We start from the raw sequence: 27,175 nt of genomic DNA, 5'->3' as shown, positions 1-27,175 counted from the left end.
AACCCTCAGAACCTCATTGGCTGTAGCTGCCAAGTGTCAACCCATCTCAGAGATTTCCCCTGTTCCTGCCAACATGGTAGCCCCAGTTTTTTTTATCAGGGGTTCTGTCCATTATGCATCATTTTCTGATTCTGATGATGGCAGACTGTATCAGGATGGGCAGGGATGAAGAGAGCCAATGGGAACAGGTGATGGCTTTATCAGTGGCCCTGTAGCTTGCCTCTGGCTAAGGCTATTTATAAATGACTTGTTCTTTGTCTTTACTACTTTAGTCTCATCAAGAGCTCATTTGACACAGAGCCAAGGGCTCCCAGGCATCTCTAAACTTGTGTGCTGTGTGTGCGTGTGTGTATGTGTATGTGTGTACTGTTGCAGGTCCTGTGGTTCCCAGCTTCCACTGCTTTCTGCTGTGCTCCTGCAGGTGTGACTCAGGTGAGAACCCCCCAGGCTTCTGGAAGTCTTCAGATGAGCCCCCAGCATCTGGCCTTCCCTCCTCCCAGTGGTCCCTGGGACACTTGAGGGCTTAGACCCAGACATTAGGCAGCAGAGCCAGGACAAGAGGCAGCTCTTCCGGACCATTCTAGCTCTCTGCTGCTATCAGAGGGTAGCCTCTATTCTCAGCCACCCAAGGAAGCCAGGCTCTGACTTCCTTCCTCCCCTGTGGTTAAAACCTCCATCCACATGGTTCAAAACTGCTTTCACCATTTGCCATTCAGGAAGCCCTTTGATGAGTGCCTTTATTTTTTGCATGATGTGCCTTTGGGGGCTCCTGCAGTGGAAAAGTGGGATGGGGTGGGAGCTGCCTGGTGCCGGGCCAGGAGGCAGCTGGGCTCACCAGAGAGTTTGCTTCGCAGCTGACACCATGAGTAGCGACAGTGAGATGGACGTGTTCGGCATAGCCGCTCCTTTCCTCCGGAAGTCAGAAAAGGAGAGGATTGAGGCCCAGAACCAGCCCTTCGATGCCAAAACCTACTGCTTTGTGGTTGACTCCAAGGAAGAATATGCCAAGGGGAAAATTAAGAGTAGCCAAGATGGGAAAGTCACGGTGGAGACAGAAGACAGCAGGGTAAGGCTTGTGGGCCTTCCTCCCTCCAGCTCTCTGCTTTGTTCCCACGCATGTGCATTGGCTCCACTTTCAGCCACCTCCACACAGGCTCTGGCCCATGAGTGTTCTAAAAGAAAATGGAGTGAGTATGTGCCTCAGTTTCTAGGCAGGAAAAAGGCCTGGTGATGGCTGATCAAAGCAGTTAGCATGCTTTCCAAAGGTGCAGAATTGGAAGTCCAACACTAGGAGGTGCACTTTTACAACACTCTCCCTCAGAAGTCTAGATTTCCCCTATCTCTAGAAATGGTAAGGAAGGTGGGCAAGAAGCCCTTAGTGGACCACAAAGCTCAGTGAACTAACAGGCACCTGCTATCAGGTGGGAGATGAGCACTATAGCTCATTACATTTTGAGCCAAGCCATTATGGGAAAAGGTGGAACATATTTGGACTCTGGGACCTTCTGAATCTGAAAAATGTCCCCCAAATAAACAGAATAAAATACATACAATAAAGTAAAATGAAACAAGGAAAAAAGAGAACCTAAGAGACAAGAAGAGGAAGTAGTATCATTGAGTAAAGGAAAGGGCATTTAACTCAACAAACACTTCATAGTTAGATAAAGAAGCTAAGAAGAAAGCCAGGTGCCAGTGGGTCATGCTTGTAATCCAAGCTACTCAGGAGGCTGAGATCTGAGGATCTCAGTTGGAGGCCAGCCCAGGCAGAAAAGTCTCCATCAGACTCTTATCTCCAGTTAGCCACTCAAAAACTGGCATTGGTGCTGTGTCTCAAGTGGTAGAGCACTATAGCCTTGAGCACAAAGAGGCTCAGGGACAGCACCCAGGCCCCCTGAGTTCAAGCCCCACAACTGACAAGCAAAAAAAAAAAAAATCACACACACACACACACACACACACACACACACACACACACACACACACACACACAGAGCTAAGAAGAAGAGCCAGGAGGGAAGGCAGAAGCTAGATATAATGCTGGGAATATGGCCTAGTGGCAAGAGAGCTTGCCTCCTATACATGAAGCCCTAGGTTCGATTCCCCAGCACCACATACATAGAAAATGGCAGGAAGTGGCGCTGTGGCTCAAGTGGCAGAGTGCTAGCCTTGAGCAAAAGGAAGCCAGGGACAGTGCTCAGGCCCTGAGTCCAAGGCCCAGGCCTGGCAGAAAAACAACAACAACAAAAAAGACATAATGAGCATAAAAAAAAGACATAAAAAAAGACATAATGAGATAATTGAAGGAACCTGAGACAGGAGGGCCAATGTTCAAGATAGTTTCCCTACTGGGAAGCTGGAAAAGGCAGGTTTCCTGCTGACAGGGTGCAGAGACAGGATTGGCCAATTCAGAGAAAGGAGGTGCCAAGACTGGAGGAGTGAAAGGCTCCACCCCAGGGATTCAGGCCCTATTCAGGGAAAACTCAAGGCCTGGGGGAGAAAGGGCCTTTACTCTGAGAACAATTTAAAAACCCTGGTGTGGTGCTGGGATCCTGTGCTTTGCATGCCTCCTCCCCCCTCAACCCCCCCAATTCTTCTCCTGGCCTGTAATCCTCTGCCCATAGACAGAGCAGGGAGGAGTATACTAGCTACCCTTTCCTAAGCATGTGCAAGAAAGGCGAGGAAGAGGACACAGTAGGGGGTTCTGGGGGCTGTCCAACAAGCTGTTCTCAGAGAACTTCAGATGTTGGCTCATGCCATGGACACCCAGCCTGGGAATTCAAACTGCCCAGCTGCCTCAGTTAGGATGGGCAATTTTCTCTGAGCAGGCTGAGGAGAACCCCTCGGCCCCCAGAGCCGAGGTACAGCCAGCACTGCAGAGCTAAATGGGTTCTGTTGACTCCCGTCACTGCCATCCCCCCGCCCCGGCCCCAACCATACTGGAAAGGAAATCCACAAAGGGCCTCAGTAACAGACATCAAGCACTCCCCATCCCCTCTACCACGAGTCACCCCCTGAGTGTCTTCCTTTGCCATCAGTCAGGTGTCCCTGCCCCCTGGGTGAGACTTCCTGCAGCAGCAGGAACCTGAGCCAAGCCTTGGCCCCTCTTCCCCTTTCAGACCTTGGTGGTGAAGCCGGAAGACGTGTATGCCATGAACCCCCCCAAGTTTGACAAGATCGAGGACATGGCCATGCTGACACATCTGAACGAGCCAGCAGTGCTGTACAATCTCAAAGACCGCTACACGTCCTGGATGATCTATGTCAGTGGTGACCCCAGCTTTCCTGCACAGCAGATGTGGGGTGGGAGGGAGGTACACAGGACTGTGGGTGGGGGGTTCTGACTGGTGTGGAGCAAGAAAAATGAAATGGGGGCAAGGCAGAGAAAGAAGATAAAGCAACAGATGCTGTGAGCCAGGTGTGGTGCTGCACATCTGTAATCTCAGCACTCTGAAGGCTGAGACAGAAGGATAGAAAGTTCAAGGCCAGCCTGGGGTGTACATTGACACTCTGTCTCAAAAACACACAAAAATAATAAACTAAAACAAAATAAAAACAGCACTCGCTGTGAGAGGTCTGGCTAGTCTCCATTTTGCATTTCAATTGCTTCACGTATAACTAGAAATCAAAGCAGTGCCCCTGTGGCTCTCTCCTGTAATCCTAGCTACTCAGGAGGCTGAGATCCAGAGGAGATGGGTTCAAAGCCAGCCTGGGCAGAAGAAGTCTGTGAGATTCTATCTCCAAAATAACTAGCCCCCCACTCCACCCCTCAAAAAAACAGGGCTAAGGGTGTGCTTCAAGTGGCCGAACACCTGCTGAGCAAGCAAGAGACCCTGGGTTCAAATCCTATACTGCCAATAAACAAATATTTTATCTTCAGTCTTTTACAAGTTTATCAGAAAGAATTCTAACAACATAAGAAAAGACCCAACACATAGAAACATACACTTTTGCTTTTTTTTTTTTTCTCCCACAGACCTATTCCGGCCTCTTCTGCGTCACCGTCAACCCCTACAAGTGGCTGCCGGTGTACAACCCTGAGGTGGTGAATGGCTACCGAGGCAAAAAGCGCCAGGAGGCCCCGCCGCACATCTTCTCCATCTCTGACAATGCCTATCAGTTCATGCTGACTGGTGAGTTCTGAGGGGAAACAGGGAGGGGGTGGATCTGGCATGGGGGAAGAGATGAGGAAGGGGGAGATGAAAAGGACTCAGCTGCAGTCCCTGACCCTGGTCCTGCCTTACTCTAGTATCCAGGAGGGACAGAAGGGAGTAGAGAGAGAGGAGGGAGAAGAGGCAGAAAGAAGCCAGACACACTGTCTGTCCAGGGCCAGGGTGAGGAATGCTCACTTATCAGAGTATTGGCAAAAGGATACAAATCAAACACAGATAGCTTTAGATATCTCCTTCGCTTCCAATGAGAAGCCCTGGGCTGTCATCAGGGGCTTCACCCCTTTGATTCTCATTCATAAGGAAGAAGTTCTTCCCTTCCCACAGAGACTCAATGAAGAAGGCAACTAAAGGGGAATGGGGTTGTGCAAATTCGTTGTGGCTCTTTGAGAAACTAATGAGCCTTGGAGACAACTTCCATTACTGCCATCAGCTCTATTTTATTTCTTTCCTTGACAGATCGTGAAAACCAGTCCATTCTGATCACGTGAGTACTCAGGGCACAGAGTGCTTTCACAGTTGGGGCCACAGGTGCCACTGCCCTTTAAGAAGTGGGCAGCACTAAGTATGGTGATCATTCGCCTTAAGCAAGTGGCTGCCGCCTTCTTTGGGGGCCTGGTAGCTTTGTGGCCAGTTTCACCCATGTCCAGGCTGCTTGTTGTCATCCTGGGAAACCTGTCTACCATCATTGTTATCACTTATTTTCTTTTTTAATTTAATTTATTTTATGTCAGTGCTGGGGCTTGAACTCAGCCTTGCATTCTCACTTGGCTTTTTTCATTAAGGCTGGCATTTTACCACTTGTGCCACAGCACCACTTCTGGCTTTTTGCTAGTTAATTGGAGATAAGAGCTTCTCAGACTTGTCTGTCCAGGCTGGCTTCAAACCTTGACCATCAGGTCTTGTCCTCCTAAGTAGCTGTGAGCCATTGGCACTGGGCTCACGTCTCACTTCCTTTTCCTCTTTCCACCTTTCTGAACAGTGGAGAATCCGGGGCAGGCAAGACTGTGAACACCAAGCGGGTCATCCAATACTTTGCAACAATTGCAGCTACTGGAGACCTGGCAAAGAAGAAGGACTCCAAAATGAAGGTGAGCCGGGTGGGGGAGGTTTGCTCCACTGTCTCTTTGGACTCCCATTCTAACTTCAGACCAAGCAGGCCCTTGCAGTCACCTTCTTCTCTCCACAAGGAGAGAAACAAAGGCTAGAGCCAGGCATGAGTGGTTCACATCTCTAATTCTAGTTGCTTGGGAAGCTGAGACCTGAGAATCACAGTTTGAGGCCAATCTGGACACTCTTACCTCCAATTAACCAGCCAAAAGCCAGAATCAGAGCAACAAAATCTAAGGGAAGCTGGGCGCCAGTAGCTCACACCTGTAATGCTAGCTATTCAGGAGGCTGAGCTCTGAGGATCTCTGTTCAAAGCCAGCTTGAACAGGAAAGTCCCCCGTGGAACTCTTACCTTCAATTAAACACCAGAAAACCACAAGTGGTATGGTGGCACGAGGTAGTAGAGTGCTAGCCCTGAGTTTAATCCTCACGATCGAAAAAATAGCAACAACAAAATAAACCTATGGGATAATGCCCAGGCCCTGAGTTCAAGCCCCAGTACCAGCACAAGAAAAAGTAAGAGACAGAAAGTGAGTGTGAGAGAAGAGGACTAGGATGAGTCAATGAGCAGTTACAGCACAAGATCCTGTGATTTCTTAGAAGACGCGAAGGTTTCACAATCTGGAGGCAGCTTAGAAAGCTTGAGAGAACTCCACACAGCTTGAGATAACTTGTGTTTGACACAGACAATACAATAATACGATATATATATAATAATAATAATAACACAATATAAAATAAATCGAGACAACCTACCTGGAGAAGCACGGAAGGTCCAGTAAAGAGATCTAACCATGGCCATGTATGTCAGAATGGTGGAGGGTGTCCAGGAGGGGCTGCTGACCGTTGAGTCAGTCCTCAGCTTGGACTGTCCCAGGAGGGAGGTATGGCTCTCTCTCAAGCAAGCAGGACAGGCAGAGCTGGTAAGCACTTGTTACCATCATTTTCTGACTTAAAAAAAAATGATGATGGTTTCTTTCTCCACCTCTTGCATTAGGGGACTCTGGAAGATCAAATCATCAGTGCCAACCCCTTGCTGGAAGCCTTTGGCAACGCCAAGACCGTGAGGAATGACAACTCCTCCCGCTTCGTGAGTCTGAGCATGGTGGTGCTGGGATTTTCTCTCTGCCTAAAAGATATCTAATCAGAGAGTTTAGAGACCAGAGCAGGGAGACCATGAACATCCAAACAAATAAACAAGATATGCTCACACAGAGTTCAATGAACTGGGTGTACAATAGACTAGCTGAGTGACCGGGGGCTAAGTCCCCAATAGATGGAGTTGATAGGTAATGGCTGGGAAGGAGGGGGAGGGGGAGAGGCATGTGACCCCAAATCTGGTCAATACAGAAACATCTAGCTGAACACCAGGAGGAGCTGGGCACGAATGGCTCGGGCCAGTAATCCTAGCTCCTCTCGAGGTTGAGATCTGAGAATCTCAGTTTGAGGCCAGCCTGGGCAGGGAAATCTGTTAAGACCCTTATTACCAATAGATTGCTAAAAAGCTAGAAGTGTAGCGATCACTAGCCTTGATTGAAAAAACTAAGGGACAGCACTCAGCCCTGAGTTCAAGACTTATTACTGGCATGAGGGGAGAGAGGAAGAAAGAGAGGGAGCGAGCAAAACAGACAGGCAGAGAGAGAGAGGGAGAGAGAGAGAGAGCGAGAGAGAGCGAGAGCGAGAGCGAGAGAGAGAGAGAGAGAGAGAGAGAGAGAGAGAGACTACTGCTCTGCTGAGTAGACATGACCAGGAGTAGGAGGAACAGAAAGAAGCAGACACATTCCATGGAAGAAGATGGAAAAGAAGAAGAAAGCATGTATTTGAGACCAAACTACAGGGACAAGGCTCTTCCTGACAGTGCCCAGGAGATGAGAGGGAGGTGGAGTCAGGGGACATAGTAGGATCTTCTCTCCTTTTCCGCCCTGCACAGGGCAAGTTCATCCGAATCCATTTTGGAACCACGGGGAAGCTGGCTTCTGCAGATATTGAAACTTGTAAGTAGAGCTGTGGGGTCCCATGCAGTCGCCATGCTTTGGAGAACCACTGGGAGAACAGGCTTGTGTTTGTGTTCCAGATCTGCTGGAAAAGTCAAGGGTCACCTTCCAGTTGAAGGCAGAGAGAAGTTACCACATTTTCTACCAGATTCTTTCCAACAAGAAGCCAGAGCTCATTGGTGAGGAGGGCCCCAGTGGGGTTGGAGAAATTCCCAGAGGGCTTGGTCCTCCATGCATTCAGGGGCTTTACATAGGTGATGCGCTAACAATGAAGGAGTTTGTGTCAGATGTGGGGTGTGGCTACTTGAGAAGTGACCACACCTATTAGAAAAACATCTGATCATGTACAGTAGCAAGACTAAGACAGGTCCAGAGCAGGTTTATACAAAGCTTCTGAACAGCTGAACATTTAACTTTCTTCAAGTGCCCTCTTGTGTTCAAGCACAGAAACCAACCTCTCTCGAAAGGCTGAGAGGCCCAAGCCCAAACAGGTGAACCCAGCCAATGGATGGATAGCAAGCCAGTCACTCTGCCTCCAGTTCTGTATCAGACAGAAGTCTTTTCACACTGGCTTCTTTGCCCAAAGGCTGCATCTGCTCACACTTCTCAGTTGCCAGCTTGAAAACAGGCTGCAGGTTTTCCACAGAAATTGGACAAAACTGGTTATATCACCGGTCCATGCTCAGTCCGTTTCCTCCACTAATTTTTCCAACCTACCTTGACAAGCATCATTCACATGTGAAATAAGAACACTTAAATATCCTGTAAGATTTTTTTTCCAGTTCTAGGGCTTGAACTCAGGGCCTGGCTTCTTTTTGCTCTAGGCTAGCACTCTACCACTTGAGCCACAGTACCACTTCTGGCTTTTTCTGTTTATGTGGTAGTGAGGAATTGAACCCAGTGCTTCATGCCTTCTAGGAAAGCACTCGACCACTAAACCACATTCCCAGCCCTCTCCTAAGACTCTTAATCTACAAGGCATAGGAAGCTGCAACATCTCCCCTGGTCTGTGTTTTTCAGGCTCAGATAGAGGCAAAAAGAGATTCCTAACTCCACATTGAATTTTGACTCCAGCTGGGTTAAAATCCTAGCCTGGGGCCGGGGAGCTGAGATCCACCAGAAGGATTTGTTTCCCTAAGTATCAGGATCAACTCTTGAACTCTTCATCATTGCAGAGCTGCTCCTGATCACTACCAATCCTTATGACTACCCTTTCATCAGCCAGGGTGAAATCTTGGTGGGTAGCATCGATGATGCCGAGGAACTTTTGGCTACTGATGTAAGTGGGGGCAGCAAGAGGGGTACAGGAGGTGAGTGGGTTTCTCCTCATCACAGGCCACTGACTGATGGGCTGTGCTTTCCATGTCCAGAGTGCCATTGACATCTTGGGCTTTACCCCAGAGGAGAAATCTGGACTTTACAAGCTGACAGGGGCTGTGATGCATTATGGGAACATGAAGTTCAAGCAGAAGCAGCGAGAGGAGCAAGCAGAGCCAGATGGCACTGAAGGTACCAACTCCACACAGGAGACCACTAACCAGGGTCCAGGCTGTTCTCCTGACATCATTCAGTGCCCCTTTTGAAGGTCATTAATCCTTCTTCTACCTGGAGTGATGAATGGCCCCCTGCTGGGCCACAGCTGCCTCTGGGCACTGCCACTATCCATTTGTGGAATCCTTAGCACAGTCTTGTTTTAAGGACAGTGAGAACTGACAAAGGCTTGAGGGACAGAGCCTTTCCTTTCATAAAACAAAGGACAGCACTTCCACCAGCCCTACAGCTGTCCTTAAGGAAGAGGTGGTGTCAAGCACCAAGATGGATTTAGTCAAGTGCCACCGTGTGGCTGAGCGTTGTCTTTCTTTGCTTATCAGTGGCTGACAAGACAGCTTACCTGATGGGCCTGAACTCTTCCGATCTCCTGAAAGCCTTGTGCTTCCCCAGAGTGAAAGTGGGCAATGAGTACGTCACCAAGGGGCAGACGGTGGACCAGGTAAGGAGCGTCCCATCCCAGAGGCCAGGAAGAGACTCAGGCCCCTGACGGTCGCGGCCTTCCTCCTCATGGGCTGGCTTTTCCTGGATAGGTGCACCACGCTGTGAATGCCCTTTCCAAATCAGTATATGAAAAATTGTTCCTGTGGATGGTCACCCGCATTAACCAGCAGCTGGACACCAAGCTCCCAAGGCAGCACTTCATTGGTGTTTTGGACATTGCAGGCTTTGAAATCTTTGAGGTTTGTCTGGTTTCCATTCCTCCTTTGATAGTTCTTGGTTTTCCATCATCCTCCAGGGAAGGTTGTTCTGTAAGAAAGCTAGACTGAGGGCACTGGGTGAAGAGAGCTGTCGTGCTGAGAGGGTTCATAGTATTTGGTGAAGGGAATTTTAAAGGCTATCCACAAATGAATAACTGAAAAACAACAACATGATACTATTCATGAGTTAGGAAGAGCCAGAACGAGAAGCAGAGAATTTGATGGTAAGTAATACACCATTTTTCAATTAATTAAGTTATTTATTGATATCTGTCTTGAGGTGCTGTGGAATCCAACCCAAGGACATCATGCATGCTAGGCAAGCATCCTACCACTGAGAAATATCTCTAATCCTCACACACTATTTCATATAATTTTTTGTACTGTCCTGTGTTAGAAGCATATGACCAGTCATTAAGGAGAATATGTACCAGATGTGCAGGTGGCAAAAAAATTAGCCTGTTGAGAAAAAACAACAACAAACAACACAGCAGTTTAACCACAATAGACTACAACAGATTCAAGAGAGATGGCTACACCATGAGAAATCAGGAGAGGGAGAAACATTGTGTAGGCAGGTAGAAGTTTGGAGATGTCTTCTTTCATGAAGGAGGAGATATGGTCAAAGCTGGGCCCCTGAGGGATGTGACAGGCTCTGAGAGCAGGGATGGGTCAGCAAGGACCAAGGCCACATGGGGGACACCTAATGGTTCTCTGAACACAGTCTAACATTTTGCATGAACATTATGTTTTGATGGTAGTATAACAGTCTGGAACAGCTGTGCATCAACTTCACCAACGAGAAACTGCAACAGTTTTTCAACCACCACATGTTCGTGCTGGAGCAGGAGGAGTACAAGAAGGAAGGCATTGAGTGGACGTTCATTGACTTTGGGATGGACCTGGCAGCCTGCATTGAGCTCATTGAGAAGGTATCCTACCCAGCATTCAGAGCCCCCTTTCCGCGCTGCTCTGCAGCTCCTGTTGACCAATGCCTTTGCCTCAAATCTAGCCAATGGGCATCTTCTCCATCCTGGAGGAGGAGTGCATGTTCCCCAAGGCAACAGACACCTCCTTCAAGAACAAACTGTATGACCAGCACCTGGGCAAGTCCAGCAACTTCCAGAAGCCTAAGGTGGTCAAAGGCAAAGCCGAGGCCCACTTCTCTCTGATCCACTATGCGGGCACTGTGGACTACAGTGTATCAGGCTGGCTGGAGAAGAACAAGGACCCCCTGAATGAAACCGTTGTGGGGCTCTACCAGAAGTCCTCCAACAGGCTTCTGGCACACCTCTATGCCACCTTTGCTACTACTGATGGTAAGAGATTCTGGACAGGAGGGAGGGCCACAGCCCTGTGTGGTCACCCCTTGCACCTCACTTTGCAGACCTGTTCATAGCACCTGTCTTCTTCTGTTTCTCATAGCTGACAGCAGCAAGAAGAAAGTTGCCAAGAAGAAGGGTTCTTCCTTTCAAACTGTCTCTGCACTTTTTAGGGTAAGACCAGTCCAACTTCATTGCTCAGAGTTCATTAAATCACAAGCAATGTACAGAGGCTAACCTTGAAGCATTTAAGGCTAAAAATGTCTGAGCGTAGTAGTGATCCTAATGATGTCTGTAATGTAGCTACTCAGGAGGCAGAGGTAGGGGGATGGAGAAATCAAGGCCAGCCTAGGAAAAAGTAGTACCAATCCCTGTATCAGAAAAACTCAAAACAGAAAGGGCTGGGGGCATCGCTCAAGTGGCAGTGCACATGCGCAAGGCCTTGGGTTTAATGCCCGGTACTGTAAAATAGTAGTGTTTGGATCTGATTGCTCTCACTGATCGAGTGAGGTCAATGACAGAATGACAGTAAATAAATGGTGTCTAACAAGTGTAGGGTCAGAACTTATGCTCATTTGTGCTGCATTTAGCTGGAACACTGACTTCCTAGTACAAGTCTTAGATGGCCTTAAGGACATCAGCAAGTGATTTCATCTCATGCTTGCAGTGGAACTGAACACATTGGAATTGACCTCAGGAATTACTCTGTACCTGGACAGCCTGTAGCTCACATGCCAAAGGGTGAATGGCTGTCAGGTGAAGTTTCTCTTAAGTCCTTGAGATCAGAATGTTTCCAATTTCAGAGAATTGTTTTGGACTATTTTTGCAAGTTTGGTGAGATTTCTCAGGGAGTCTAAGCCTGAAATTCATTTAGCTTTCATACTTACCCCATGCACCCTGCCCAAAGACAATCATATGCAGAATTTGTAAGCACACTTAGGTGTTGCATATGACCTATCACCTGACCTACGACTGGGTATAGAATTAGTTTTCTACTTCTAGTGTTGTGTTGACACTCAAAAAGTTTCAGATTTTGGAGCATTTCACTTTCCAGACTTTCAAGTAATAGGTGTTCAGCCTTCTATATCAGTTATCTGCCTCCACCTCCAACTCTAATTTCTTTTGTTCTTGTTGTTGTCGTTAACATTTTATTTTATTTTTTGCTGGTCCTGGGGCTAGAACTCAGGGCCTGGGCTCTGGCCCCAAGCCTCTCTGTGCTCAAGGCTAGCTCTCTACCACCTGAGTCACAACACCAAGTAGTATATTAGAGATAAGAGTCTCACAGACTTTCCTGCCTGGGCTGGCTTTAAACTGTGGTCCTTACAGCTCAGCCTCTTGCCTAGTTAGGATTATAAACATGAGCCACTGGCACCTGGTTAACATTTTTTCATTTACATATATTAATATGTTTTAAATTAATATTGTAATATGGGAAGTGTATACCCTAAGACTGTTGCATGCAAGAGTAAATGTCCCTGTTCTTTAGAACATCTGATAAAGGCAAAGTGTCCATCTTATTGTTCATCGTGGTGCTGTCTGTCTTTGTAAGAGGCTAACCGCACACTATGAAGTTGAATCTTGGTCCTTTAGGAAAACCTGAACAAGCTGATGTCCAATTTGAGGACCACTCACCCTCATTTTGTGCGTTGTATAATTCCCAATGAAACCAAAACCCCAGGTAAGTTATTTGTTACCATGCTCCCACGAGGGTGCTCCTGTGAGTGCTGCTGGGAAGTTAATGGGTCTCACCTCTGTCCTCAGGGGCAATGGAGCACAGCCTGGTCCTGCACCAACTGCGCTGTAATGGCGTCTTGGAAGGAATACGCATCTGCAGGAAGGGATTCCCCAACAGGATTCTCTACGGAGATTTTAAGCAAAGGTGTGGAAGAAAGATGTTCTAGAGGTTTCTCAAGCTGTACCAAGACTAGGATTTGACAAGGAGAAATGTTCATGTGAGAAGATTCATTCTGAAAGAACAATTGCAGACTTGCAAATAAAATAAGTAACTTACTATTTGGTCAAGGAATATATATATACACACAAACACATACATATACATATATACATCTGTATATAGACATATGTTATGCATATATACACATATATGAATATGTATATGGATATATGTACACATTTATATGTATTTATATGCACATATATGTATATATACATGCATATATATTATATGTCTTCTATGTTTTGCTCTAGAATTTATCTGATGTACCATCTGGCAGGGAAAAACCTGGCCTAAGTGTCTTCAGGCCTAGATTCTAGGCCATTGTATGGGCAGCTTTCTTCACCTCTTGGGAACTTGGCCTTCATGCCTGTAGGAAGAGAGGCCTTAACTTGGTTGGGCTCTAAGGGTTACACCTTTGCCAATAGCCTGATTATCTCTGTGTACACAATGGCAGATACCGAGTGCTGAATGCCAGCGCCATCCCAGAGGGACAATTCATTGACAGTAAGAAAGCTTGTGAAAAGCTCTTGGCGTCCATTGATATTGACCACACACAGTACAAGTTTGGACATACCAAGGTAGGACCTCAGTCTGACTGGTGCTGGCCTTTCTATCCTCTGAATACAATTTCTCCAGGCAACAGACCCATTGTGTCCATCTCTCCTTGCAGGTGTTCTTCAAGGCCGGCTTGCTGGGGACTCTGGAGGAGATGCGCGATGACCGCCTGGCCAAACTCATCACCCGGACGCAAGCTGTGTGCAGAGGGTTCCTCATGCGAGTGGAATTTCAGAAAATGGTACAAAGAAGGTAAAGTGGGATCCTTATTCAAATGTGGGCTCTTTAGGGGAAGAGAGGCAGACCCTCTTAGGAATAAACAATGATTTGTTTTTAGGGAGTCCATCTTCTGCATCCAATACAACATCCGCTCCTTCATGAATGTCAAGCACTGGCCCTGGATGAAACTCTTCTTCAAGATCAAGCCCTTACTAAAGAGTGCAGAGACCGAGAAGGAAATGGCCACCATGAAGGAAGAATTCCAGAAAACCAAAGATGAGCTTGCCAAGTCAGAGGCAAAAAGGAAAGAGCTAGAAGAAAAGCTGGTGACTCTGATACAAGAGAAGAATGACCTGCAGCTCCAAGTACAGGCTGTATGTGCTTTAAGAGTCTTTATTATTATGATTACTGTTATTGTTGTTGTTATTGTCCTGGATTTTACTAAGTATTTCGGAAAGCTAGATGGTGAAGATTTTTTTTATTTTATTTTTGACTGGGTGCTTCATAAAGTTCTTAGAACAAAATGCTAGGACATCACAAATCTCATTTTCCCTAAAGAAAGTTATAATCATTTTATTATTTATTAATTGATTTGCTTGCTTATTTGTTTTTATTCCTAAGTAGTTGTACAAAGAGGTTTCAACTCAGCATGTCAGTTTGTAAGCATAATGAACACATCTTAATTGATGTCACCGCTTTAATCATTCTCATCCATCTTGCTCCGATTCTTCTTTTCATTTTGTTTAGGAAAGTGAAAACTTGCTGGATGCAGAAGAAAGGTGTGATCAGCTGATCAAAGCCAAATTCCAGCTGGAGGCCAAAATCAAAGAGGTGACTGAGAGAGCTGAAGATGAGGAAGAGATCAACGCTGAGCTGACCGCCAAGAAGAGGAAGCTGGAGGATGAGTGCTCAGAACTGAAGAAAGACATCGACGACCTGGAGCTGACACTGGCCAAGGTTGAAAAGGAGAAGCATGCCACAGAGAACAAGGTATCTCCCCTACTGGAGCTTTCTGGCTTGATATATTCACTGCAAACCAAACCATCCCTTCTTTTAATGGCTGAGCTCTCTTCTTAGGTTAAAAACCTTACTGAAGAGCTGTCTGGTTTGGATGAGACCATTGCTAAGCTGACCCGGGAGAAGAAGGCCCTCCAAGAGGCCCACCAGCAGACCCTGGATGACCTGCAGGCAGAGGAGGACAAAGTCAACTCTTTGAGCAAAATCAAGAGCAAACTGGAACAGCAAGTGGATGATGTAAATCAACAGCATTAATTTCAGGAATCCTGACCTTTTGGGGTGCCCCTCCTGGGACACCTTTAACAATACATTTGATCCCCAAAAGAAATGGTGCCTTTTCCCCTCTTCTTCCAGCTGGAAAGCTCTCTAGAACAAGAAAAGAAGCTGCGAGTAGACCTGGAAAGGAACAAGAGGAAGCTGGAGGGAGACCTGAAGCTTGCTCAAGAGTCCATTCTAGATCTGGAGAATGATAAGCAACAGCTGGATGAGAGGCTGAAGAAGTAAACCGCCTACCCTCCGGGCTCGGATGCATTGAAGGCTGTTGCCTGGTGGATTCTGTCCTCATGCACTGTACTTTTTTCCCTCCACAGGAAGGATTTTGAATACAGTCAACTGCAAAGCAAAGTAGAGGATGAGCAGACCCTGGGCCTCCAGTTCCAGAAGAAAATCAAAGAGCTACAGGTATGAGGCCTTTGAACTTCACTTTCACGAGTGGCTCACCCTGGAGAGCTGGGTGCTGGGTTCTCACAGCCAGAGCAAATGGGCAGCACCATGAGGATGCATTCCTGTGTTTTCTTTCTGCGAGGCTGATAGGGCAGCCATGATCACTACTCCCCAACTTGCAATCAAACACATAATGAAAGTATTTGGGTCAACATTCAGGGGAATGGAAGCCACCCTGGGTGGTGGTTACTATGGAGCTAATGAGGTTGGCATAGAAAAAACTTATTTGAAAGGAAATTAGTGACATTCCTATTTATCTGTGAGATCGGACAACTGCATTCATCTGGTGGGAGTGGAAACTAGGTAATAAGGTAACATGTATCAACTGTGTATTAATGGGAATCACTGGGACATTTCAAAACATGTAAATAGAGGACATAGGTACACTGATCAAATCCAGCCTCTCCCACCTTCCCAACCACTAGCAAGCACTCACTATTCTACATTTGGGTAGATATTTTTTTTTTTTTTTGTCAGTTGTAGGGCTTAAACTCAGGGATTGGGCACTTTCCTGAGCCTCTTTGTGCTCAAGGCTAGCACTCTACCACTTGAGCCACAGTGCCACGTCTGCTTTTTGAGTGGTCAATTGGAGATAAGAATCTCAACGGAGGTTTCCTCCCTACATGGCGGCCAGGGCCGTCGGGCGGTGATGGTGGCCCGTCCGCGGCTCCAGCGGGTGCCAGTCCCCACAGCAGCCAGGGCAGCCTTCCCGCCGCCGGGCCCCGGGCCCCGGAGCACGCCCTCCCTGAGCCCGAGCCCCCCCCCCCGCCCCCTCCCCCGTGCCCCCGGCCGCCGCATCCAAGCAGGAGGGCGAGAAGAGGAAGAACATGTTCCTGACGCGCGCCCTGGAGAAGATCCTGGCCGGCAAGGAGGTGCGGAAGGCACACCACTCCCAGCTGCGCAAAGCCTGCGAGGTGGCCCTAGATAACCGACAGCTGCGGTGGGCACGCGGGAGGCCAGGCCAGGACCGCGCTCTGTCCGGGTCCCTGAACCACTCAGATGAGGAAGTCGGGCATTTATGTTTTTTTAGAGACTTGTCAGATGGAGGCTTATAAATGATTCGGCAAGGCAAAAGACACAGAATTTCAGATTAAGGTTTTTACGTTTGGGAACTCAGACTTTCCACATCAGGATGTATTTTTATCACGTTACACAATAAAGACCCAACCGAGGGAGCGGAATAATGTGTGGCGTCCGCGCTCCGGTCCCCCGGAACTGCTGCACGTCCCCATAGCGAGTGTAGAAGTGATGCCAGGTCTACACCTCAGTTCCGCCACGTTTTAGGATTACTAGAGAAGCCTGCCGGCTTTAAGTTCCCTCTCTGAATCGATGTTGAGTGTGCCACGAATGCGAATGCACTCTGCTGTTAAACTGTGCATTTAGTATTCCTGCCACACCAGGTTGGTGTCTTTAGGGGGCTCAAAATCTCTCTGAATGTGTCTTTTACCATTTCTACAGGTAGGGAGGGATTTTGGGGTGCTACTGTCTGTGTCAGCTATACCACAGTTATCTTTCCAGGGTACTTGAGATGCAGAAGGCATTTTCCTTGAGCTTCATAAAAGTTACATTTAGCTTGATACAGAGTAAAAGTTGGGTCTGCAATCTTGTGGTAGCTAACCCGGGTGATTTTTGTTTCTTCTCTTCAGTTATCCACCAATATTGTCATACAAACAAATTGGTAGAGATAACCTCTTTCCTCCTGTCGGAAAGTATACCACCTCACATTAAACGCTATATTCAAATGTGGGGAAAAAAATCTCAACAGGGATTTTTCTGTCTTGGCTCACTTCAAACCACAATCCTCAGATCTCAGCCCCCTGAGTAGCTAGGATTACAAGAAGCCACAGACACCTGGACACCCAGCTCTGGTAGATTTAAAAAATAAAAATAAAAGCCAGGTGTTGGTAGCTCATGTCTATAATCCTAGCTACTTAGGAGGCTAAGATCTGAGGATTGTGGTTTAAAAACACAGATACAAAAGTCTGTAAGACTCTTATCTCCAGTGAACTACCAAAATCCTAGATGTGTGACTCAAGAGGTAAAGAGCTAGCCTTGAGTGAAAAAGCTCAGTCACAGCGCCCAAGGCCCTGAGTTGAAGCCCTAGTACTGGGGTGTGTGTGTGTGTGTGTGTGTGTGTGTGTGTGTGTGTGTGCGTGCGTGCGCGCGCCCCTATGCATTAGAATATGTGGTATTTGCTTTCTCTGCTTCTGGCTTATTTCATTTAAGGAACGTAGTCCAGTTCCATTCATTTTGCTGCAAATAACTTGCCTTCATTGCTTTTTGTGGCTGAATAATATTCCATTGCATCTATCTCTATCATCTATGTATCTATGTATCTATATCATCTGTCTCTCTATCTATCCTCTCTCCCTCCCTTGTTTTCCCTCCCTCCCTCTCTCCATCTCTCTCTCTCTCTCATCTATCTCGCAGTTCCTTACTCCATTCATGCCCCAGTGTGGTGGGCACCTGGCTGGTCCTACAGGCTGGCAGCTGTGAGCAGTCTCTGGAGAGCTGCCCGGGTGAGTGAGTGACTGGCTGTGCTCCGCAGGCGCGCATCGAGGAGCTGGAGGAGGAGATCGAGGCGGAGAGGGCCACGCGGGCCAAGACTGAGAAGCAGCGCAGCGACTATGCGCGGGAGCTGGAAGAGCTGAGTGAGCGTCTGGAGGAGGCAGGGGGCGTCACCTCCACGCAGATCGAGCTGAACAAGAAGCGGGAGGCCGAGTTCCTGAAGCTGCGCCGGGACCTGGAGGAGGCCACGCTGCAGCATGAAGCCACGGTGGCCACGCTGAGGAAGAAGCACGCTGACAGCGCCGCCGAGCTGGCCGAGCAGATCGACAATCTGCAGCGGGTCAAGCAGAAGCTGGAAAAGGAGAAGAGCGAGTTCAAGCTAGAGATCGACGACCTGTCCAGCAGCGTGGAAAGCGTGTCCAAATCCAAGGTGCGCGGGCAGGCTGGGCTGCGCGTGGGATACCCGCCACCGGACACTCCCGCCATGGCCCAATTCTCCCTCTTGTCCCGACTCCTCAGGCCAATCTGGAGAAGATCTGCCGAACTCTGGAGGATCAACTGAGTGAGGCCAGAGGCAAGAACGAAGAGACTCAGCGGAGCCTGAGCGAGCTGACCACGCAGAAGTCCAGGCTGCAAACGGAAACCGGTGAGCCAAGCCGGCGTGTGCAGGGGCCTAGACGGGCAGGGCAGGTTATGTAGAGGATTTCGGAAAGAATGTTTCCAGGAGAGACTTAATCTAAGTAACTCACAAAAGGTGCATCTAAGATACTTCTAAGGATGAGTCCAAGGAAGAGAAGGGGGGAGAAAGTGGACCAGCATGAGGAGCGAATCCGAACATCACCATATTCTGGGATCTTCACAATTGAATCTCATAGGCAGAAATAGGAGGAGAAGGAATGATCCAGCCATCTCTACTGGTAATACAGTGCCTGCATTTAGAGAATAGAGAGAGAAATGGGGTTAATTTGCATTGTCTCTCTACATATGATAAAAATGTAAGGAAGTTGGGCATTGGTGGCTGACACCTATAATCCAAGCTATACTTGGCTGAGATCTGAGGATATTGGTTCAAAGCCATCTAAGGCAGGAAAGTCCATGAGATACTTATCTCCAATTAACCAGCAAAAAGTAGAGCCAGAGCTGTAGCTCAAGTGGTAGAGTAACAGCTGAGCAAGTAAGCAAGCCAAGCTAGATTGTGAGGCCCTGAGCTCAAACCCTGGTACCAGAAACACAACAACAAAACTAGTGGAACATTATTTGGGGTTTTTAATGTAGAAAATGTGGGTCCACTTACCACATGCAAATTAAAAACAAGTGTAGTTAGTTGCCCCTTCTGTGATAACCTTGAGGAGTGAGCTGTAGAGTCACCAACCCTGTCCATCCCCTTTATCTCTGACCTCTGTGAACATATAAAGCTAAACTGGCCCTCTCCAGCCAAAGAGCACCTCCACATTGCTGGGGAGATGCAGCTGCTCCCGGGAACACTAACGAGTTCCCTTACTCACAAAGCAAGAGGCTGCTGGGAAGCTCTGGGGGAGTCATTCGGTGCCTCTGGGAACATTTTCAGGTGCAGTGGTCTGCTTTGGGCTCACTGTTAGAAGCCATTCATCACATATGGTTGTTTCTGACCTTGTCTTTGTCAGGTGCACTGTTCCCTGTCCACTCATTTGCTTGCTAGATCTTACACAAACTAGGAACTTGGTGAGTGAGGAATGAGTGGACTGAATGAAAATACTTCCTTCTGAACACAGGTGAACTGAGTCGTCAACTGGAAGAGAAGGAGAGCATAGTGTCCCAACTTTCTAGGAGCAAGCAAGCCTTTACCCAACAGATAGAAGAACTCAAGAGGCAGCTGGAGGAAGAAAGCAAGGTGCGGGCTGGGGATATGGCCTAGTGGCAAGAGAGCTTGCCTCCCATACATGAAGCCCTAGGTTCAATTCCCCAGCACCACATATACAGAAAACGGCCAAAAGGGGCGCTGTGGCTCAAGTGGCAGAGTGCTAGCCTTGAGCAAAAAGAAGCCAGGGACAGTGCTCAGGCCCTGAGTCCAAGGCCCAGGACTGGCAAAAAAAAAAGAAAGAAAGAAAGGCGCATCCCCTGCCTCTGTGTCCTTGATCAGATTTTCAAATATCCCTGGGGTGTATGTGCATAGGATGCACATCATACAGTTCCATCTGCTCAGGGATTACAACAGGAATATAGTTGGATTGTGTGAAGCACAAAATCCATTGTGGGCTCTTTTGTTTTCTTTCTTTCTTCCTTCCCTTCCCTCCCTCCCTCCCTCCCTCCCTCCCTCCCTCCCTCCCTCCCTCCCTCTCTCCCTCCCTTCCTCCCTCTCTCCTTTCTCTCTTTCTCTCTCTCTCTCTCTCTCGCTCTCGCTCTCTTTCTTTCTTTCTTTTTTTTTTTTTTAATTCTTCAGGCCAAGAACACCCTGGCCCATGCCCTGCAGTCCTCCCGCCATGACTGTGATCTACTTCGGGAGCAGTATGAGGAGGAGCAGGAAGGCAAAGCCGAGCTGCAGAGGGCACTGTCCAAGGCCAACAGTGAGGTTGCCCAGTGGAGAACCAAATATGAGACAGATGCCATCCAGCGCACGGAGGAGCTGGAGGAGGCCAAGTAAGCAACTCTGCCTTTGGAAGAGCTAGAAACTTAAAGTACTTGTACACTGACATCCTGGCTTCACAACTGAGGATGATCTTCTGTGTGTGTGTGTGTGTGTGTGTGTGTGTGTGTGTGTGTGTGCACGCGCCAGTGGGAACCTGGCACTAGCCAGTCTCATTAAGACTCCCACTTTGATCCTGGTTAGAGACAAGGAAGTTATTGATCACAGACTCCGAGCAGAGAGGAAACTCCTCCTGGGCTCCTGAAAGCACACAAGTGTTTGAATCCCACAGATCAGCGACTCTAGCTTGATGAGCAGCGATGTTCATTAAGATTGAAACCAAAATAACATCTGCTTCTTTTTCATATCCTTAAAGGAAAAAACTTGCTCAGCGCCTTCAAGACTCGGAGGAACAGGTTGAGGCAGTGAATGCTAAATGTGCCTCCTTGGAGAAGACAAAGCAGAGGCTACAGGGAGAGGTGGAGGACCTCATGGTTGATGTGGAAAGAGCCAACTCCCTGGCTGCCGCTCTGGACAAGAAGCAGCGGAACTTTGATAAGGTGTTGTAAAGTGTCATGACGTGGGGGTTCTGGTTGGTTGTGGAAAGAGGAGGTAGACCTTAGGCCTGGTTCTTCCCCACCAGCAGAGTGGCATGGAGAATGTCCCTGAACTACCCAGGGTGTGGTGTGCTCATCTTGCAAGCAGAATAGAAACAGTGTAGGGATGGGTGGTAGAGTCCCTTGCAAACATTGTCAGCAGGAACTAGTTAATTACTACAGTCTTGCTAAGCCCCCAGCTCTTTGCTATCCCCCATATTGCTGGAGTGTCTAGGTAGTTGACATGTGGGACTATGAACATGTCCCAGTAGGAGACATATTGGAAACTCTGTTCTCTGTGTGGAAGACAGGTGTGACTTGAGCCAATGTTCTAATGAAATACTTAGACATACTGTATGAGGAAAAGAGCCTCCCTCCAAAAGGTTCCATAGCAACTGCTATCTCCAAAATTGCTTGAGCAAAATTATGTGTGTGTGTGTGTGTGTGTGTGTGTGTGTGTGTGTGTCTGTCTGTCTGTCTGTCTTGGGTTTGAACTCAGGTCCTAGGCACTGTCCCTGAGCCTCTTTGTGCTCAAGACTAGCACTCTACCACTTGAGCCACAGCTTCATTTCTGGCTTTTTCTAAGAGTTTATTGGAGATAAGAGTCTCATGGAGTTTTCTGCCTGGACTGATTTTGAACTGTGATCCTCACATCTCAGCCTTCTGAGTAGCTAGGATTACAGGTAAGAGCCACTTGGCACTAGGATCCCTTAGCTTTTTCACTCAAGGATAGTGCTCTACCACTCAAGCAACACCTCCACTTCCAGCTCTTTGGTAGTTCATTGGAGATAAGGGTCTCATGGACTTTTCTGCCTGGACTGGCTTTGAACCAAGATCCTCAGATCTCAGCCTTCTGAGTAGCTAGGACTACAGGCATGAACTACCAGCATCCAGCTGATCTTGATTGAGTAAATGTATGGAAGGAAATCTTGACTAAGCCAATGATCAACAATAAGAAGTTGAAACAAGAGGTGCTAGCAAGTGTAACCCTAGATCTGAGAGTGTTCCCTTGAATGGCTGTGCTGAATTCAAAGCTTGGAGGAGAGCTGATAAGCTGAAATTGCCACTGATGTTTCAGGTGCTGGCAGAGTGGAAGACAAAGTGTGAGGAGAGTCAAGCAGAGCTGGAGGCGTCTCTGAAGGAGTCCCGCTGCTTGAGTACAGAGCTCTTCAAACTGAAAAACGCCTATGAGGAAGCCCTAGATCAATTGGAAACCGTGAAACGGGAAAATAAAAACTTAGAGCGTAAGCTTTTCAAACACCAAGCACGAGATGATCTGACACCTCCCTCCCCCCCACCCCTGGCCACGCCCAGCCAGAGCATGCTGAGGTGGGCATACATGCCCCCATCCTTCACATCTCCACCCGTGTCTGCCTCTTGCACACAGGAAGCAGTCACCATCTTTTGCATTACTTTTGAGTCCCTCTATATACAGTTTCTTATCTCTAGAAAACAGAAGTCTTTAAAAACCAGCGCCAAAGCACAGAGTGAGTGTTTTGCATGGTTGGAAACCTGAGCTGAGGTGGTTAACTGCCCTGGGGGGTTATTGTGTTGCAGAGGAGATAGCTGATCTCACAGAACAAATCTCAGAGAATGGTAAAACCATCCATGAACTGGAGAAATCCAGGAAGCAGATGGAGTTGGAAAAGGCTGATATCCAGATGGCTTTGGAGGAAGCAGAGGTGAGCACAGGAACCTCTGTGGTGGCAGCAGGAACAAAAGCCAAGTGTGAGGGTGGGGCATGGGGCATGGGAGGTGAGCTGCCTTCAGCGCCTTAGGTTTTGTTGTTGTTTTTACCTTTGTAAAAATCATAGTCCTAATACATTTTCTGCGCCCCGCCCCCCAACTTGGAAGCTGGATAGGATAATATCTATAACTTTTCTTGAATTCAGTGGAGGAAACTCTGACATTAAAATGGGTCTAAAAATTAGATTGTATAAGATCTCAGGCAAATTGAAAAATATCTTTAAAGTGCTGCCTGCTCCTAAGAAATGTGGTTTAAATGTTATTCGTGTGTGATCATATAATCACAGCCAAATCACAATGAAGCAAGTTTCATTTCCCCACTGTAGTTAGATTTGTGTGTGTACCAGTACTGGGGCTTCAATTTATGTTCTCAATTGGCTTTTTTGTTGTTGTTGTTAAAGGCTAATGCTCTACCCCTTGAGCCACAGCTCTACTCATGGCTTTTTACTGGCTAATTGGAGATAAGAGTCTCATGGACTTGCTTGCCCAGGTTGGCTTCACACTTCCATTCTCAGATCTCAGCCTCCTTAGTAGCTAGGATTCAATGCATCTGCCATCAGCACTCCAGCTGAGTTAGACTTTTCACAAAGGTAATTTAGAATGTCTCAGAGCTAGAGTCAGGGCTTGCCCTCACCAGGTTGGCGTAGCAGGCTCTGCCACAGGAGGATTATCATCCATTTTATTTGTCTCATCCAAAGGCTGCTCTGGAGCATGAAGAGGCCAAGATTCTCCGAATCCAGCTGGAATTGAACCAAGTGAAATCAGAAATTGACAGGAAGATTGCAGAGAAGGATGAAGAGATCGAGCAGTTGAAAAGGAACTACCAGAGGACTGTGGAGACCATGCAGGGCGCCCTGGATGCTGAGGTGCGGAGCCGTAACGAAGCCATCCGGATCAAGAAGAAGATGGAGGGCGACCTCAACGAGATTGAGATCCAGTTGAGCCATGCCAACCGCCAGGCTGCTGAGACCCTCAAGCATCTCCGGAGTGTCCAGGGCCAGCTAAAGGTGAAGAGACCCCACTCCCCAGGAAAACCTCTCCCATCTGCAAACACTAAACCAAGGCTTATGGGCCTAGGGCACCCACTTCACATAGTCTTCTTTTTGCTTCTTGCTAGGACACGCAGCTACACCTGGATGATGCTCTCCGGGGCCAGGAGGACCTGAAGGAGCAGCTGGCCATCATGGAGCGCAGAGCCAATCTGCTGCAGGCCGAGGTGGAGGAGCTGCAGGCCACGCTGGAGCAGACTGAGAGGGCGAGGAAGCTGGCGGAACAGGAGCTCCTGGATTCCAATGAGAGAGTGCAGCTGCTGCACACCCAGGTGAGGGTGGATGCCTGGGGAATCCCACAATCACACCTGAGCCTCAGGCACACCTGTGTGACATACCCCGGCTTCCACAGAACACCAGCCTCATCCACACCAAGAAGAAGCTGGAGACGGACCTCATGCAGCTTCAGAGTGAAGTGGAAGATGCCAGCAGAGATGCCAGGAATGCTGAAGAGAAGGCCAAGAAGGCCATCACCGACGTAAGGCTGGCTCTTCCTCTCCCAGCCTGTGCTTCTTCAAAGTCTTTCTTACTCCACAAACCCTTAGACACTATTGTGGGGCAGGGGTCTCCCCCAGAACATTCATGGCCTACCTGTCCTCCAAGACCTCTGCCCTCTCCCCTCAAACTCAGTGGTCCCCCCTGCACATTTGAAAGGACATACAGAATAGAGAAAGACAGAAAGGAGAGGTGCACCCCTCTATCAAGTGGCCTCTTCCAGATGTGGAAATTGCACCTTCCCCTGTCACCATCCCAAATCACCTCTCTCACAAATTATCTAACCTTCCTGGTCCCCTAGACCTGCTTCGTGGTTGTGCAGATCCAATGGTGCCACCTGCTGTCTGGCAAGGGAATACCACCTCAAAGTGATTTGGCTTTCAGTTCTCAAGAGGCCCTTGTCCTAACCTTGCTATCCCCAATCCCGCAGTGCTGAGCATCAAACCAGTCTTCTCCCAGCCTCAGCATCTTTTGAAAATATACACTAGTCGTCATAGAAGGAAAAATCTTTAGAAATGGGGAAGGTCACTAGGAGCCAGTCACTGCCCTGCCAGTCCTGGCAGGCTCCATTTCTTAGATTGCATGTCCTGTGGAGTGCTTGTCCTATTCTAAGCGGAAAGCTATGCTCACTCACAGCATTCCCCATTGTCCTTTCTCTAGAGCATGACCTCTGGTCAGTTCAAACACCCAGATCTCCTCCACAGCTATGAGGACTCTGAACTTAGTCAGCCACTAAATGGACCTAATATACTTTTCAGGCTGCCATGATGGCCGAGGAGCTGAAGAAGGAGCAGGACACCAGCGCCCACCTGGAGCGGATGAAGAAGAACTTGGAGCAGACAGTGAAGGACCTGCAGCACCGTCTGGATGAGGCTGAGCAGCTGGCTCTGAAGGGCGGCAAGAAGCAGATCCAGAAACTGGAGGCCAGGGTATAACAGGGGAATTTCTGGCTGGGCTGAGCCCCCCAGCCTCTCCCATTTATACCACCAGCCCAGAACAACACCCTAACTTCTCCTCAGATACGAGAGCTGGAGTCTGAGCTGGAAGGGGAGCAGAAGAAGAACACAGAGTCTGTGAAGGGGCTGAGGAAGTATGAGCGCCGAGTCAAGGAACTCACATACCAAGTAGGTTGAAAGAAACTTTGCTGGAATTTTTTTTTTTTTTTTTTTTTTTTTTTTTTTTTTTTTTACTGTAAGGGGTAAGTACCTCTGAACAGTATGTCCACCTGAACATAAGAAGAAACATGTGAATTCAGAACATGGGTCAATCCTGCTCAGCTCTGCCCCTCATCTCTCATGACACTTTCCTTCTAGAGTGAAGAGGACAGGAAGAATTTGCTGAGATTACAGGACCTGGTAGATAAACTGCAAGTGAAAGTCAAGTCCTACAAGAGGCAGGCAGAGGAGGCAGTAAGTGGTGCTTGGTCCAGATCCCTCAGAGAGCTAGCTCAGAGAGAGGAGCATGCCGATCTGACCTGCTGGGATCTTTGTGTTTAGGATGAACAAGCTAACGTTCATCTCACCAAATTCCGGAAAGCTCAGCATGAGCTGGAAGAGGCAGAGGAACGGGCTGACATTGCAGAATCGCAAGTCAATAAACTGCGCGCAAAGACTCGAGACTTTACCTCTAGCAGGGTAAGTTGTTGATGGTTGCAACTTCTGAGCTAGACACAGCTGTGGAGAGTCCTCTCCATTACATCTGGGGAGGAGATTGCTTCAAGCTAGTTAGCTTCAATGTGAGACCTGTAAAATGAAAAAAAAAAAAAAAGCAAAAAAGGCTGGGAGTGTACTTTAAGTGCTAGTGCACCTGCCTTGCAAGCATGAGGCCCTGCTTTCCAACTCAAGTGCCACCAAAAAATAAAGTTTTTCCCCCTAATTTTCTTTTTATGTTAGTACTAGGGCATGAACTCAGGGCACAGCTCTTTTGCTTAGCTTTTCCACTCAAGGCTGGACCTCTGCCTCTTGAGCCACACCTCTATTTCCAGCTCCTTGCTGATTCACTGAAGATAAGAATCTTTCGTATTTGTATGTCTGGGATGGCTTCAAGCCCTGATCCTCAGATCTCATCCTTTTGAGTAGCTTAGTCACTAGCCACCCAGCTAAAAAAAAAAGTTTAACAACAAAAAACAAACACCATCTTGAGAAAGAATGGAATCCTGCTGAGCTCTCATGTGCCCTCTGCTGGTGCAAGAACATTGCTACAGGAGTATTCTCCAGAGCCTGAGGCACACTTGCTTCTGCAGTGTGTCTATCCACTTAGGACAGCTGCCATGAAGATGGGGCTTGCTGTGTCCCATGGCTGATTTCTCAGACTTCATGTACAAAATTGTGTATCCTTACAAGACCCCCCCCCCATCCTGCCTCCTCCTGATTTCAAGCAACTCTTAGGTAACTGTTGGAAGACAGTGGGGAGGAAAGGTGTTTCTACCATCTGACTTGACTACAAGTGCCCGCCTTCTTTCCAGATGGTGGTCCATGACATTGAAGAGTGAGGGAGCCCTCCAGCATTGGGGCGAACAGAAAATATACAAAATGTATGTTTTCACGGTTCCTGACTGCATTTCCAAATGACTTCTTTTCACATGCAATAAACTTGGCCTTGTTTCCAGCTGAATGTGTCTTTTGTCCTTACTTTCCTTCTTTCCCTGCGGAAATGGTTCCCCTACCTCCCCCCACCCTTTGTGGATTTTTATGTTTATTCTTGAAATCTCAGTAAGCAGATGCTTTAGTAAATGCAAATCAGGAGAGAGCACTTTCTGTGTAAACAGATAAAGGAAATGCTTTTAGGTTAAGTGTTGCTTTGATATGGGATGGGAGGGAGAATTTTTCAGGAATCATTTTTTTAATGTGATGGGGGGCGTGGCACAT

General features: G+C 47.9%; 1 protein-coding gene across 1 annotated transcript; it reads left to right on the top strand.

Moving 5' to 3' along the window:
* Window positions 1-375: 375 nt before the first annotated feature.
* Window positions 376-26,832, top strand: LOC125366413 (myosin-3). The gene is made up of 40 exons (XM_048367071.1): window positions 376-432; window positions 855-1,066; window positions 3,117-3,260; window positions 3,974-4,130; window positions 4,626-4,653; window positions 5,149-5,257; window positions 6,274-6,366; window positions 7,207-7,270; window positions 7,351-7,449; window positions 8,446-8,549; window positions 8,641-8,779; window positions 9,142-9,260; window positions 9,352-9,501; window positions 10,281-10,451; window positions 10,532-10,838; window positions 10,945-11,015; window positions 12,432-12,519; window positions 12,603-12,720; window positions 13,253-13,376; window positions 13,469-13,605; window positions 13,691-13,946; window positions 14,320-14,562; window positions 14,650-14,826; window positions 14,944-15,089; window positions 15,180-15,270; window positions 17,861-18,250; window positions 18,340-18,466; window positions 19,572-19,690; window positions 20,240-20,436; window positions 20,799-20,982; window positions 22,097-22,262; window positions 22,576-22,700; window positions 23,463-23,771; window positions 23,882-24,085; window positions 24,166-24,291; window positions 25,067-25,237; window positions 25,328-25,432; window positions 25,622-25,717; window positions 25,805-25,942; window positions 26,773-26,832. The coding sequence occupies exons 2-40, from the start codon at window positions 863-865 to the stop codon at window positions 26,797-26,799; spliced, it is 5,823 nt and encodes a 1,940-aa protein (XP_048223028.1). The 5' UTR covers window positions 376-432; window positions 855-862; the 3' UTR covers window positions 26,800-26,832.
* The last annotated feature ends 343 nt before the right edge of the window (window positions 26,833-27,175 follow it).

This window comes from Perognathus longimembris, chromosome 17 (assembly GCF_023159225.1).
Source record: "Perognathus longimembris pacificus isolate PPM17 chromosome 17, ASM2315922v1, whole genome shotgun sequence".
Lineage (NCBI taxonomy): Eukaryota > Metazoa > Chordata > Mammalia > Rodentia > Heteromyidae > Perognathus > Perognathus longimembris.
Note: the sequence above shows the minus strand (reverse complement) of the source record. Positions and strands in the feature narration are given on the sequence as shown.